Source organism: Pituophis catenifer, unplaced genomic scaffold (assembly GCF_029215685.1).
Source record: "Pituophis catenifer annectens isolate HBS135680 unplaced genomic scaffold, rPitCat1.0.hap2 SCAF_1, whole genome shotgun sequence".
In the NCBI taxonomy this organism is placed as follows: Eukaryota; Metazoa; Chordata; class Lepidosauria; order Squamata; family Colubridae; genus Pituophis; species Pituophis catenifer.
Window position 1 is genome coordinate 29,272,797 of NW_027256881.1, and position 14,974 is coordinate 29,287,770.

At 38.0% G+C, this 14,974-nt stretch overlaps 1 protein-coding gene across 1 annotated transcript in view; it reads right to left on the reverse strand.

Annotated features, from left to right (window-relative positions):
* Positions 1 to 5,001: 5,001 nt before the first annotated feature.
* The window catches only part of PAPOLG (poly(A) polymerase gamma), a 35,879-nt gene continuing 25,906 nt past the window's right edge, over positions 5,002 to 14,974 (reverse strand). The window contains exons 16-22 of the mRNA XM_070947482.1: positions 13,006 to 13,127; positions 12,752 to 12,927; positions 10,831 to 10,913; positions 10,517 to 10,740; positions 9,660 to 9,713; positions 8,960 to 9,075; positions 5,002 to 6,402 (exon numbers count right to left, since the gene is read on the reverse strand). Coding sequence (XP_070803583.1) covers positions 8,974 to 9,075; positions 9,660 to 9,713; positions 10,517 to 10,740; positions 10,831 to 10,913; positions 12,752 to 12,927; positions 13,006 to 13,127 — 761 coding nt within the window. The 3' untranslated portion in view covers positions 5,002 to 6,402; positions 8,960 to 8,973. The remainder of the gene's footprint in view (positions 6,403 to 8,959; positions 9,076 to 9,659; positions 9,714 to 10,516; positions 10,741 to 10,830; positions 10,914 to 12,751; positions 12,928 to 13,005; positions 13,128 to 14,974) is intronic.

Genomic DNA, 14,974 nt, shown 5'->3' on the forward strand with positions numbered 1-14,974 from the left:
TCAATTAAACAATAAGAACTGGTGTTGATCTTCTTTTTTGATATTATTTTTCCTTTTAAGTTGTCTGAAAGGTTATAACATCTACATAAGCCATTTTGGAAGAAAGGGGATAAATGCTTCAAATAAAATTAACACCTGCATGGTATTTATTTTCCTTTTGAAAACATCTTAATAATTGTAGTGTTAGAGAGGGTGACAAGATATCTAAAATATATTATCCAACTTTTAGCCACCAGATAGTGACTAAACAGATAGAAAAACAAATCCTTGTACATAGGAAATGGAGAAGAAAATACAGTATATTGTTGTGAATACGAGAAAGGAACCTAAATTTTTTAAAAGAGAGTGGAAAAGTGGCAGAAAAGAATAAAAACAAATGACAGACACCGAGAAAGAAACTTCGACAACAGAGAAACCGATTTGCTAATAGTTGTAGTGAAAGTTCCTGAAAATCTTGGAGAGCTGATGAAACTACCAGATCCGCCTAAAGTTGCAAGTGTGGCCTTGGAGGTTGGTTTCCTTTCTCCACAGAAAAACAATTTGAGCTGTTTTCAATGATGCAGCTACGTATATTTTAGATCAAGACTTGACAAGTATTAATGGGAGGTGGGAGTGAGGTGGTCTTTGGGATTAAGCACCAACTTGTAATAGAAAATAGTAATGTATTTTAAAAGAAAAATTTAAAACAAGTGTACAGAAATTGTGTACAGCATGGGTGTCAAACTCAAGGCCCGGGGACTGGATCTGGCCCGTAGGGTGCTTAGATTTGGCCTGCTGTTTCTAGACCACCCTAGAAACAGCAAAGGACCGGCCCGCAGTGCCTCTGCCAGTGAAAACGGAGCTTGGGAGGGCTGCATGTGGCCCTTCTGGGCTCCATTTTCAGCCGTGATGGCCTCCTTCCGCCCTCTGTCAGTGAAAATGGAACTCGGGGGGGGGGGGTTGGCTGTGCGTAGCCCTCCTGGGCTCTGTTTTCAGCCGCAATGGCCTCCTGCTGCTCTCTGTCAGCGAAAATGGAGCTCCAGGGGGCTATGAGCGGCCCCCTTGAGCTCCATTCTCACTGGCAGAGAGCAGTGGGAGGCCGTTGTGGCTGAAATCAGAGCTCGGGAGCCTGTTTTCACTGGCAGAATGCTCAGGCCACAACAGACACCCCTGACACAAGTGACGTCAAGCTGGCCATGCCCACCCTGGCCATGCCCACCCCAGCCCCGGAGGTCAAACACAACCCTAATGTGGCCCTCAATGAAATCGAGTTTGACAGTCATGTGTTTACATTTTGTGCACTTGGCAACTGACTTGCATTTACAACTGGTTGCATCCTCATGGGCATGTAACTGTAATTCGTGACTTTTTTATTGGCGTCCAGCAAGAAAACACATTCAGAAGAATAGATTTGCTTAACAAGCATAAAATGATTGTAAAATCAAGTTGTGTAGTGACTCAACATACCAACGCAATCACTTGCAACCAAAATTCTAGTTCCAATTGTGATAGTAAATCAAGGACTACTTGTATTTTTAAAAGAATTAAGAAGTGGCAAGTGGTGGTAGACCTTGTGCTTCCTGGCACATCCAGGTTGGCACAGAAATTGATGTTAGACCTTATTGCTTATTGCTGTCCAAATCACTTGGTGTCTTTGTGATCATTAAGAAGCCCCTTCCCCAGTACCATAGATTATTTTCCATAAATCAGATTCTCACATTTTTGCTAGTCTTGCCCCATTCCAAGTGATTCAGTGGTTAGAATGCAGTTTTGTAGGCTAATTCTGCTAATTGCCAACAGTTTGATTCTGACTGGCTCAAGGTTGACTCAGTCTTCCATCCTTCTGAGGTTGGTAAAATGAATACCCAGATTGTTGGGAGAAATATGCTGGTTCTGTAAACTGTTTAGAGAGGGCTGTAAAGCACTGTGAAGTGGCATATAAATCTAAGTGCTATAGCTATTACATTCATGAGCTCCATTAGTTTTTTTTTTTTTTTAATTTTTGAAAAGAGCCAGTTTAGTGTAGTGGTTAAGTCATCAGGCTAGAATTCTTATCCCACCTTAAGCACAAAGCCAGCTGAATGACTTTGGCCCAATCACTTTCTCTCATCCCTAGAAAGGAAGCAGTAGCAAAGCACTTTTGAAAAAAACTTGTCAAGAAAACTGCAGGAACTTTTCCAGGCAGTCTCTCACAATAGGACATGATTGAATGGGGAAAAAAGGTCTAGTTCTGCATAACAAACTATGTTTTTATTTTACTGCACTCTGCCCTATTAAACTTAACAGAGCATGTGAAAAGTCCCCAAAGCCTTGCTAGCAAGGGACTCCAGGTAGAATTATAAACGAGCAACATTCACTGTCCCTCCGTTTTTCCTTCATAAAGCACAACTTTGTGGGTTTAATCGGCAGGCAGGTTTGCATGAGAAAAGAACATCCCTATGCTCTAAGATGTAACAAATTTTAAATGTTATCATTAAAACAGTATGTTGTGCCTAAAATAAAAACTGGAAGTCAGGACAGCCAAATTTACCAGCAAATCACAGCTATCTGTCAGAAAGGAGCCCGGATGGCACAGTGGTTAGAATGCAGCATTGTGGGCAAACTCTGCCCACAGTTCGGAGTTCAATCCTGATGGGACTCAAGGTTGACTCAGCCTTCCATCCTTCTGAGGGCAAAATGGTAAAATGAGGACCTATCTAGATTGTTGAGGGCAATATGCTGACGTAAACTGCCTAGAGAGTGCTGTAGTAAAGCACTAAGGGGCAGTATATATGTCTATTGCTATATTACTTCGAGATCCAACTGGCTTCTGGCCAATTTGTCAAGGCAACTCCACACAGAGTATATCCAAACAAGACACAACTAAGATTAGGTGTGGAATCTTCAAGAGGGGGTTCAATGGTTGAGATTCCAGACTATAGGGCAGGGTAACAAAAAGTGAAGCCCCTCCCTTCAGCATCCCCCAGAAAAACGTAAACATTTTTTTCATTTTTTGACAAATTTAGCAGACAAAATATTGATGCTTAAGGCACCAGTTTCATCAGTTAAAATTCTTGAAACCACCTTCCAAACCAGATGTTGGTTTTACTCATTTCTGGAGTATTTTCACATCATCGAAAATCCAATGCAGCCCCTGAGCCAACAGAAATTTAAATTCTTGTGGAGTAAGAGTGGTAGGAATGGTATTATAAGAAGACCCAAAGGTGCTTTCTCGGTTTTTTTCTAAGAAAACAATTTGCTTCTCATCCAAGAAGCTTTTTGGATGAAGAAGTGAAACATTTTCAAAGAAAATAACCAAGAAAGTCCAGTTGCCTTTTGGAAAAAGCACCTTTGGGACAACCATGACCTGTCCTGGAAGATTGAGAATCTTCACAGATATTACAGGGAGAGGAATGAAGTACTATTCTACTCAGAAACGTATGTGTAAAGACAGAAAAAAGTATCAAGGCCAGCTCACAATAGCAGAACCTTCACTTTTCACTTAAATTGTGTCTTAACCAAAATTAGCAAGTGAAGCTTTGTAAAATTGGGAAATGTTCATTTAGACTTTATGTAGAATTAAACAACTTTCTCCAATCTTGTACCAAGGCATTATGGATCTTTTAGCCCACCATACCCAGAGGGCACCTGATTGGGGAAGTTTGAATTAGAGATCAACATCTTTCTATAATCTCTAAACACTGAGGTTACTAATGAAATATTTTCATGTTTTCAGAAGATTAATTCTGGCCAGTAATAGATGTTTGCAAGCTGTTCTTACAGCTATTTTTCAATTTATGCAAACCGAGAATGTATATCATCAATTAGAATAGTGCCTACTAGATGTATTATGAACCCATGTCCTTTCTAATTTGTGAAATCTGTTGGAGTGGAGCTAATATGCTGGACCATAGATATTGCTAATGGATGTTCTTCCAGCTGTATTGTTATTAGAGAATTATTATTATCAAAATGATTCATTAAATCTTCCAGAATGATGTAAGTTCTAGCCAGATTTGAGCAGTCTATTATTTGTGCAAGATGACACAGCCCCATTTGAAACTGAAACTGTCATGATGACCTAAGTCAAAAGAATAATTTCCAGGCAAACAATCTAATCATACCATATAAATCAGGGCTGTCAAACTCCCGGCCCGCGGGCCAAATGCATCACGTGCTGGCTCCGCCCCCGCTCAGTTTAGCGGAAGGGGAAAAAGTCCCGATACGTCATGTGACGTCGCAGTGATGATGCTAGTTTGACACCTCTGATATAAATTAATAGGAACTATAGCTGCTCATAACATCAAACAGGAATCTTGTTGGAATTATGTTCTACTGTCACTAACTCTGGTCAGAATTTTAAATAGAATATGGCATACCATTTTTCACAGATTTATATCAGCTTGTTTGCAATAGTTATTTAGGAGAATTAAATTAATGTTGAATTTGGTCCAAAATAAGTTGCAATCTACAATTTTAAAATCCTTCTAAAATGCCATTTGCATCTCCTCAGAGAAGTCCACCAGAGAGTCCTTTCAGCAGTTCCAAGAAGGCTCCACACCCATTTGTACTACTCAAGTGAACCCGAGGACACAGATAAACCTCCAAGTGCTTCAAGGACCCTCTAAAAGGAATTTCTAAAAGAATGCAACTGACCAGCTGTCTGCAAGGGATATAAATCCTTCCATTCCCCACCATCCAGTCAGAGCTGAAGAAGCTTCTTGGATGAGAAGCAAAATGTTTTCAAAGAAAACCAAGAAAGTCCAGTTGCCTTTTGGAAAGCACTTTTGGGACAACCATGACCTGGATGACTGAGACTCTCCATAGACATCTCAGGGAATAACCAATCTGCATTTTATCAGAATAAAAACCTGTTACCTCCATTATTTTGTAACTAGAAGCAAAGAGCTTCCTAAGTATTCTATAAATGAAGCAGATGAGACTAGGATTTACATTTCTTTGAAAAATTCTTTTACAGTACATACAAAAATATTCTGCATACACTTTTTTTGTTTCAATTATAATTTTTTACAAAAGCAGATATTACAAAATTTAAGATTTGAAAACAGTATTTACTCCTGACATATCAGGCCATGGGCTCTGACGGAAACATGGGTCTGGAAGAGTCAAGTGATCTTCTAGAGGGAGACACCGATTCTAGTGAAGTTGTTCAGAAAACTACAGAAGTCAAACTTGAGTAAAAATCATGATTCCCAAATCCCAGTTCACAAAAGATTAAAGAGCACTCATTCACAAGGCAGGCCAAAATAGGGAAAATAATTTTCAGAATTTTCAACATGTGAGAAAAAATGGATTGGATTGCGAATAATGGTTTTACGAGGCCCTCTAACAATTCTGAAATTCAAGTAATACACTAACCACTTTGCTTGCATTTCAGTATTGTTGAAGATATGAGTCTGTTCACATTTTTATTTATAGATTATCATGCAGTCCAGCTAAACACTGAAGCCTGTTTCATTCCCATTGGTTTAAAATTGGAGTGCTGGATGTGTAGAGAGAAGCATCAAAGTTAAATTTATATCTGACTATTATAGGGCTTCAATGCAACTGAACAATGACTGAAATTGTGCTCTAGTTTTTGGGAGTCTCCAAGGGAAACAGCTTTTTGGGGAACATCTACATATATCCCAAATGGATTGTTTTTTAAAGGAGAAGTACCTCCAATATATACACACATACTCCTGTGCATTTTTCCATTTTACAAGGACCCCTATGGTGACCTGCTATGCAGATCGCCAGCCAGCGTTGCGTACCACCGAGACTGGATGTGGGTTTTTGGGTTAAAACAACAGTGTTAAGAATATATTTAAGAGAGAGCTTCAGACTACCTGGCACCCCTGTATTGAACTGACATTGATAACAATAGAAATACACCAGGGCAAAGTACTCTGCATGCCAAACCCTTTAGGAAAAAATAAAGGCAAGACATTTTTTTTTGGGTTTTTCATAACAAAGACATTTCTGCTGAAAGAACAATACAAGATTTAAAATAAAACTATGCATTTGCACAGTGAAAATAAAGATCCAGTCCAAGGGAATGAAGTTTACACTAGAAGAATACCCACACACCACACATTTTGGAGGAATAGTAGTTTGAAATTATGACAGTGTTTGAAATTATAATAGTAGTTTGAAACTATGACAGTGTAACACCTGAAGAGAGAAATCTATAGAAGATTAAGCCATTTTAAACAAGGATGGATGCTATGCATAATGCCAATATTGTTCCACATAGCACTGCCTTGACGCCAGCTTGGAGCAGTGATTCAGGAAGTTCCCAGTTCTGTTACAAGAGATCCAAGCCGGAGCCGATACGGACTAATATGCAAATCATAGGTTGTACCCTTTAGATGCCGTCTCTGTCTTCATTCTTTGAGTGTTGCTTTCTATTACAGTAATATGGATCCAGTAACTTTAGGATGCCTTTTAACAGAAGAATATCATACAGAGTTGTTAATGAAAATATTTTTTCTTTTGAGTCAAAATTTCAAAATTATGCATTTCAAACTGAAACTTATTTATATTATTTTCTTTTAAATTATAAGGTTTGCGTATTGTTAAATTTATACATACAGAAGGACCTGCATACATTTGTTGATTAAGTGTTTTTTTCTGGTGAGACCGGTCTATCAGAGCAACCTGGTCTACCCAATTATGGGACGGAGCATACTGCTTTGGTTTTGGCCCCAAATCCAGGAGCCTTCGCAAGCAGTCACTTTCGTGGCAAACTATTTTTGTTTGTTGCGAAAATAGTTTGTTGCGAAAGCGACTGCCTGCAAAAAAAAAAAAAAAATTACAGATCAATCTCTTTATGTTACGTCACCTGCAAAAGTCATGGAATCAATCATTAACCAATCTATAACCCTCCACCTAGAGACAGGACAAAGCAATAGATGCAATTTACATAGACTTCTATAAAGCCCTTGATTCAGTGGTACACAACAAACTACTTCTAAAACTAAAGTCCTATGGCATTTCTGGACTCCTACATAAATTGATAGCTGCCTTCCTGTCAAACTGGACAACAAGTCATCAAAATAGGAAGCGCTCTATCAAATCCTGTACGGGTTAACAGGTGCATTAGCGCACCAGCGTGCCTACCATCCCTGTCCTAATGTTTCTTTTTACTTGTATCCTTTTCATGTATTCAAATTATGTTTATACTTTTTTCTGTTATCTTACATATGCTTGACAAATAAAATAAATAAATAAATAAATAAATAAATAAATAAATAAATAAATAAATAAATAAAATGTCGTTGAGAAGGCATTACGCAACCTAAAATCATATCTTATCTATTGGCCCTGATGGATTATGTGCCTACTTCTTTGAAAAGCTCTCAACCACCATAACAGAACCTCTTAGCATAATTTATGAAATATCTTTCAGAACCAGCTCCTTACCTAATTTATGGTCACTAGCCACGGTCATCCCTATCTTCAAAAAGGATTACTCCAGCCTAGTTGAAAATAACAGACCAATCTCATTATGTTGGGTCACATGCAAAGTCATGGAATCAATCATAAACCAATCCATCACCCTCTACTTAAGAGACAAACAACCTACTCTCCAACAAGCAGTTTGGCTTCAGAAAAAAGTTGTCCTGCAATCTGCAACTCTTACACTGCAAAAACATATGCAACTGCAATCTGCAACTCTTACACTGCAACTCGACCAGGGTAAAGCAATAGATGCAATTTATAGACTTCTGTAAAGCCTTTGATTCAGTAGTACATGACAAACTACTTCTAAAACTAAAATCTTATGGCATTTCTGGATCCCTGCATAAGTGGATAACCGCGTTCCTATCAAACAGGCAACAAGTAGTCAAAATAGGGAACACCCTATCAAACCCTGTACCTTTAACAGCAGTGTCCCCCAAGGAAGTGTTTTAGGCTCTTTATACTTTACATTAATAACCTTTGCGATCATATTATAAGCAACTGTGTTCTCTTCGCTGATGATGTAAAACTATTCAACACCACCGACAATGCTGCTACCCTTCAAAAAGACCTTGACTTTGTGTCGGAATGGTCAAACAATTGGCAACTCCAAATCTCAACCAACAAATGCTCTGTCTGACACATTGGCAAAAAAAATCGGAACACAAAATACAATCTGGGCGTATATGACCTCGTAGACGACCCTCACTCTGTCAAGGACCTTGGATATTCATCTCAAACGATCTAAGTGCCAGAGCTCACTGTAACAGCATTGCCAAAAAGGCATTAAAAGTTGTTAACCTAATCTTGCGTAGCTTCTTCTCTGGTAATATTGTACTACTAACTAGAGCATACAAAACATTTGCTAGACCAATTCTCGAATACAGCTCATCTGTCTGAAACCTGCACTGCATATCGGACATTAATACAATTGAGCGAGTCCAGAGATATTTCATGAGAAGAGCCCTCCATTCCTCTACCTGCAATAGGATATCTTATGTCTTCCTTTATTTCTTTGTCGGTAAAACATAAATTCAACACATTTCCTGATTGTTGCTATACTCTCATTTTGTAATCTAGTGCCTTCCAGATATAGGGACACTGGTTAGAAATTTTGGGAATTACTGTCTCTACACAGTTGATGAATATAAAGTGAGAAATTATGTTCCATACTTTGACAACTGTGCATGGTATCTACAAAAATTTTCAATTAAATATAATCAGGATTCCTCTCAGTACAGCACAGTGTAGCTGGAATTTTGCATACACGATGGAAGTCTTCTTTCTCACCCATCCCCCTCAATCTTTGTAGATCGAGTTGGAAAAATTAAATAAGAGAAAAAGGGGAACTAATTCTAGTACTAGATAATTTTGATAGAAAGCTGGTATGGATCAGGGCACCTTTTCTGTGAGTTAAAAAAAGTTAATAAATGGTTGCAGGTACATCAAAGTTCAAAAGTGAAGCATGAGCGTAAGAGCAACAATTGAAACAAAGTAGAAAGCAATAGTTATTAAAATGCAATGCCTTTACTATTACCTGGTAAAGCACTGCTATCGATTAAGAGTCAGTCTGATGGAGTTTTTAACAACACGAACCATACCACTTGCTGGAATTGGAGAAGATGAATCTGGCAATTCTTTACTGGAAAGCCGCTGCAAATGAAAACTAAAATCAGATGAGGGAAGCAAGATTCCAGAGATATGAGTACAAGCCTAAATCAAAGCAAAATCTGACATCAATCCTACTGCTAAGAGATGTGTCATCTCCAGCTGCTCAGCTTTCTTTTACTGCTACTGAAAGGAGATGGTTGAGTTAAAGCTTTTAATTTATAAGCCAATCTGGAAGTATTTGCAGATGGGTGGCAACCCCTACAAATTAGAATAATGTACAAATTATATATTAAGTATAGGCAATACTTCAGATTTGATAAAAGAGATACTTCAGAAAGCACATGAACTGTGAGCTTCCTGCTGCAACCTCATAATCTGAGATCAGGATTATCTTTTAGTAACTCAGAGATGGGTGTTGTGTACTCTGAAACACTTCTTCTCACTCAAATCTAAGATCTTGTACAGTCCTGTTATATTTAGTGTCATTTCAGTGAGAGCAAATTACAAAGCATGTAGATGTATTACAGAACACAAAAATAAAATGAAAGCCACATAAATATTAAAAGTCTTCCAGAAATCAGTTATTATCTCCAATTTTGTTTCAAATACAAATGTTTATTTAATACCTGTGATCTTTGTGTATCAAAGGTTGGAAGAGTCAGGGTGTCTTTAAGGCTGTGCTAAAAGGAAGAAAAGCATAAATTGTGGTCAAAATGCAAGTACCACTGGGCCACAGGCAGCAGGTACAAGCCATATTGACATCACATACATCATGATGTCATTGTACAAATGATGTAATGAATTGCGGCGTTCAATTTATCTCACCACTTACTCTGACAAATGAAACTTGTACAAAGTAATGTAGTGTTTCCCTTCCTTCCCATCTCTGAGTCTTGACACTAATGTCTAGTTTAATATTATAACAGAGCTGAATTTGGATAAAATACACCAAATTATTGAAAGCTATGTAATGCCAGGTTTAGCCCTTCATTTCACACATCGAAGACTCAACAAATTACAATCATGTTGTCATGCAACACATCATTCTGGCTTTTCATTCATTCCTTATTTCACTTCATTCCCCAATACTAACTAAGATAATAGTTCAAAAGGCAGGAATGTCTCCTGAATGTATTGCCAGGAAACAAACTCAATTTGTTTGATATAAATTATACAACAATTAAATTATCTATAAACCCCACAGGTGGTGAGTAGGCGTGGGGGGGAAAGAGAAGGAACATTACTTATGCCCATTAAAGAGCTATTACTACTAAGATCTTCACCCTTATTAAAGTCTGAGCCAATTTGGGTATTTTTCCCCAAGAGATCACAATCTCTATTTATAGTTATTCCAAAAGTAACTTTCACTTAGTTTGAAGCTGTAGTGCTCAGGGGAGTTTTGTTATCAGTCATGTAACCGTGTCCTCTTTAACAATCAATTTTAACACTCATGCTGCATTGGAATTTATGTAGAGACACTTACCTTGTCTACATCTTTCAGCCGCTTAAAACAATCTTCAGAGATTGGTGAGTGATCTCTCTTATGTGCAGAGTTATTTTTAATAGAATTTACGCCATCTAGATGTCCCTGGGAATGAGTAGAAGCAAGGATGATAGTTGGAGGAATTTTATTTTGCTCTATGGCCATGGAGACACTACTGGAACTTAAAGGCAGAGTTCTGTCTGCTGAAGCTGTAAGATTCAAGTCTGCAAATTGGAGTAACGTTAAGTTTTAATTAATGGTCCTAAAAAAGAATACTAGTTAATTTTGAAGTTAGTACATACAAGAGCCACTACCTGGTACAGACATCGCTGACTGAGTGATGGTCCATGGTTTCTCTTGCCTTTCACATATAGTAGGTTTTTGAAGGACATCAGGCCTGTGAAAAGCAGCACTGATTAAGAAACATTTCATGGAGATGAGGAGACATTATGATAAAAGCCTTCCATAATAACATGGGGAAATGGTTGGGAATGACTTAATCAATAGATGAGAATTGAGGAGAATGACAATTGGAGTGTATCTGTTTAGAAAAAGTCTATTTGAGATACATGGTTTAAGAGTAAGTCTATTTATAAGCACACATAGAAAAGGAGTGAATGAAGAAACCTGATTATTTATGATGAAAAACTGAGGGAATTCATTAGGGAAATTCTGTATGATTTAAAAAAAGAAAATTTGGAAGCAGTTTGGAAAAGAGAAAAATATTATGTTACACATGTCATCAAAGTCTATGGAGATATGTTAATGAAAACATGTAAAGGGATGCTTGGTAGAATGATGATGGGAAAGAGGCTGTGAAGAAAAATGAATTACTGCAAACATAAGGATAAAGAAAGATAAAGTCTATAGAAAAACAAAGATAGCTGAAAAGAATGAGGTTAAAATGAGGTTGTGGCTAAGATTAAAAGAGAAAGAAAAATGCTTAATGATTTTAATGGAAACAAATTGCTTGAGTGAATGAAGAGGGCTAAATAAGGAGCCTCCAACAGTCACCAGAATTAAAAATAAAAGTAATGAGACTATTGAGTGAAAGTATTTATGGAACAAAATGAGGGAATGTTGTTAGAAGCATTTCAGAGATCTTTATGAGAAATTGTGCTCTTTATGAGAAATTGTGCTCTTTTCAAAAGTAAAAGTAGCAAAAGTAAACACAAGAATTACCTGGGATAATTTTTTAAAGTGGGATTGCCAGAGTGTCTGACAGAAATTTGAGCAAAAAGATGCAAGAAATACCGGTAATCATGAGCAAAAGTTTGGGAAATGTGATACTTTATTGAAGGCAATGGATAATTGGATCAGGTTTTATTTTTTAGCAAGCTTCTGGGAAGCCTGTTCTCCTTTGTTACCAACATAACATAAGCTGGCTCAGGAATGGGCAAATCACACTTTGTGGGACCATGATTTTGCAGAGTAGCTTTTCTGCTGCTTTTTTTTGTATTTTGCAAAATAGAGGTGCTTTAAATCTTTGTTTTGCACCCCTTCTGCCCTAAATCCTACTAAATCCCTCAAAGCACAGGCTGAACATTGTTTTCTTCTATTTTGGTGGTATACATATCTCGTATCATTCTGGCCAAGGTCTAAAAAAAATCATACTGTTGTGGCCTGTTGGCCGCCAGCCCCTCCAGCAGCCAAATCAGAGGAGAAGGTGGAGGCATGGGAGTCAGGGTCAGCATCAGGGCATCCTGGGAGCTCTGAGGGGGAAGAGGGAATGGAGCTGTCAGAGAGAGAGAGAGGTGGAGTCTGGGCCATCCGTCAGCCCTCAGATGGAGAGTGAAGAGCCGCCAGGTCTGGAGGCGGTTGATGAAGAAGAAGAGGAACAGCTGGGTCCAGTGCCTGACGTGCGACTGCGCAGAAGGCAGAGGAGAGCAGTGGAAAACCGTGGGCCAATCCTGGGGAAGGAAGAGCCATCGCTGCTAGCGAGGCCCACCCTAGCTCTGGGGATAAAAGGCAGGGGGTGGAGATGATAGGTACGGTAGACAACTATTCATCTTCCGGCTGTCCGGACTTTCAGCCTGGGAGAAAAACTTTTTGCTGGGGCTGCTGGCATTCCTAATAAAGGAATCTTTTGAGTTCACGTCACAGGGTTTGTCATGTTTGGGGAGCTGGGCCAGAACACATACAAATACCCATAGAAATTATTTATTGCTCACATATTAGAAGTAATACTGATGTTACCCATATGACAGACACTTGACACTGCCACACAACACCTACCTTTCTATCCCTTTTGAAAAAGATTTACTGCAATATTCCATCACGTTATTGAATGAGGAAACAGTACTGCACTGTGTGGTAACTTCTGCACTGCTGTAAGTGTCCAAACCACTATCATTTTCCATTGTCTTTTTCAACACGACCCCACAAGCATGTCCACCAAGATCAGGCACGCTCTGTTGAGATAATTCCAGTTTATAAATACCCAGATCTGTAAATGAAGTATTGTCAGAAAAACCAAAGTTTGGGCCAACCTTTTTCCTCTTCTGCAAGAAATCTGCTGGCAAATAAAAATGGAGTTGTTTCTTCCTCACATGAGTAGCTTCAATCTTCATGCCTTCTTTTAACATGTTGATATTGTTTGCCTGCCTATAAACTAAGATCAAAGATGACAAAGTCAAGAAGTTATCCAATAACTCAAGCAACTTTGATCAGCCTTTAACCTGCTGTCCTGTTGCTGTTGGAACAAGCTTCCCTGTCCATAAATCATATATCAGATTGGGTACTCCAATATTATCGTTCTATCTTTAGGTAATGAAATGAAGCATTCTGCCACATGATCAGTGAACAGAAATAAAGAAAATTATCTAATCCAGTTTATTTTTTGCAGTACATATGCATTATAAGTCCTAATACTTCAGCTCCTGAAGATTCTTAGGTTGTCTAATGGTCTGTCTTACCAGTAGACTTAATTTTACAAGCAGGGTAAATTAAAATAGGGGGAACCTAGGGATACAAGCACAATCTTTTTTTCTTCTGGAATCTGATTCTTAATCAGCACTATCCCTTCTGAAATGAAAGCCTAATTAAATTAAGTATCAATCTTCTTTAGTTTATTAGTTTGATCATGCAATTAAATACTGAGGTATTCGTCTATATAAGTATCATTATATGGGAACTAGTGTATTAGAAACTAGATTTTATAACACAATGGCCAGCTGGTTTATTGTCGTCATTAAAGTAATATAAAATTATTACATATTTTCTAATAAAGAGCTTACATAACTTAAAACAAGACCTTGTCCAAGAAAAAAATAAATTAATAAAAGAGGAAGGGACTGATTTCCCTTCCTACAGAAATCTATCTTATACAATTAGAATAGTATATATATATGTGTGTGTGTGTGTGTGTAGACACACACACAATTTTAATTCTAATTATATAAGAGATTTCTGTAGGAAGGGAAATAGTATACACACACACACACACACACACGTTTAGCTACACAACTTCTGTAGTCATACAATCTCATTTTGGGCACTTGGCAACCGGCCTGCACTTATAACCAGTTGCAGCATCCCATGGTCACACAATCATGCTTTGTACTGTTTTTTGTTATTTTCTGGTAAAAAATGGCAAAAAAAGCACCCATTGGATAAACTAGATTTTGTCTTACATCCATGTGATTCATTCAGTGACCATCATAAAAACAACTGTAAAATCTAGTCTGGTCATGTGGTGAGTCAATTTACGACTGCAATGACGACCAGGCTCAATTGTGGCCATAAATCGAGGACTACCTATATTTTAATATCCAGAAATAAATTTCCTAGTCTGTATAGAGTCAGAGGCAATGGCATGCTGATAATTAATAACTGACTCTGAATACCCCATACCTACTGCCACATTGCTATTCACTGAACAGCTGATCAGTGTGTCAGATTGGAGGCTCATCTTTGGTCTCAAGTGGCTTGCTAAATTCCAGAAAATTTAACAATCAACAATTGTTAAACTGCTATGAGAAAGCTCCAATACATTACTGGGCAGAGGTCTCCACTTTGGAAAACATATGATTGTGAGTTTTGGCTTTTTCTTTCTTTCCAATGAATACAAACCTAAGTTGCTTACAGCAATGTTCAGCTTTCAAAAATAGCTTCTGCAGCATTTTCTAGGCTGACTACATTTCACAAGGCACTTTTCATCTCTAAATAAAACCCTCATATATTTTGAAAAGTGAGCCTATTTTTCTTCCTCTGGGGAAGGACAAGTCCTAATTGGACTTGTGTGAACATGTATCCAGGGGAGTCCATTGGAAAGCTATTTAATTCTAATGGTAAAACCAACTACAGAATCTAATTAAATTCCAAGAACACGGCTTGGAAAGATAAATGTTTCACTACAACATAGTTAAGAGAAACTCCCATTGATTATACTGAACTTTACACTATTGCCAATAATTCCAAGGCTTTAGGGAGCAGATTCCTCTAAAAGTAGGTTCAATA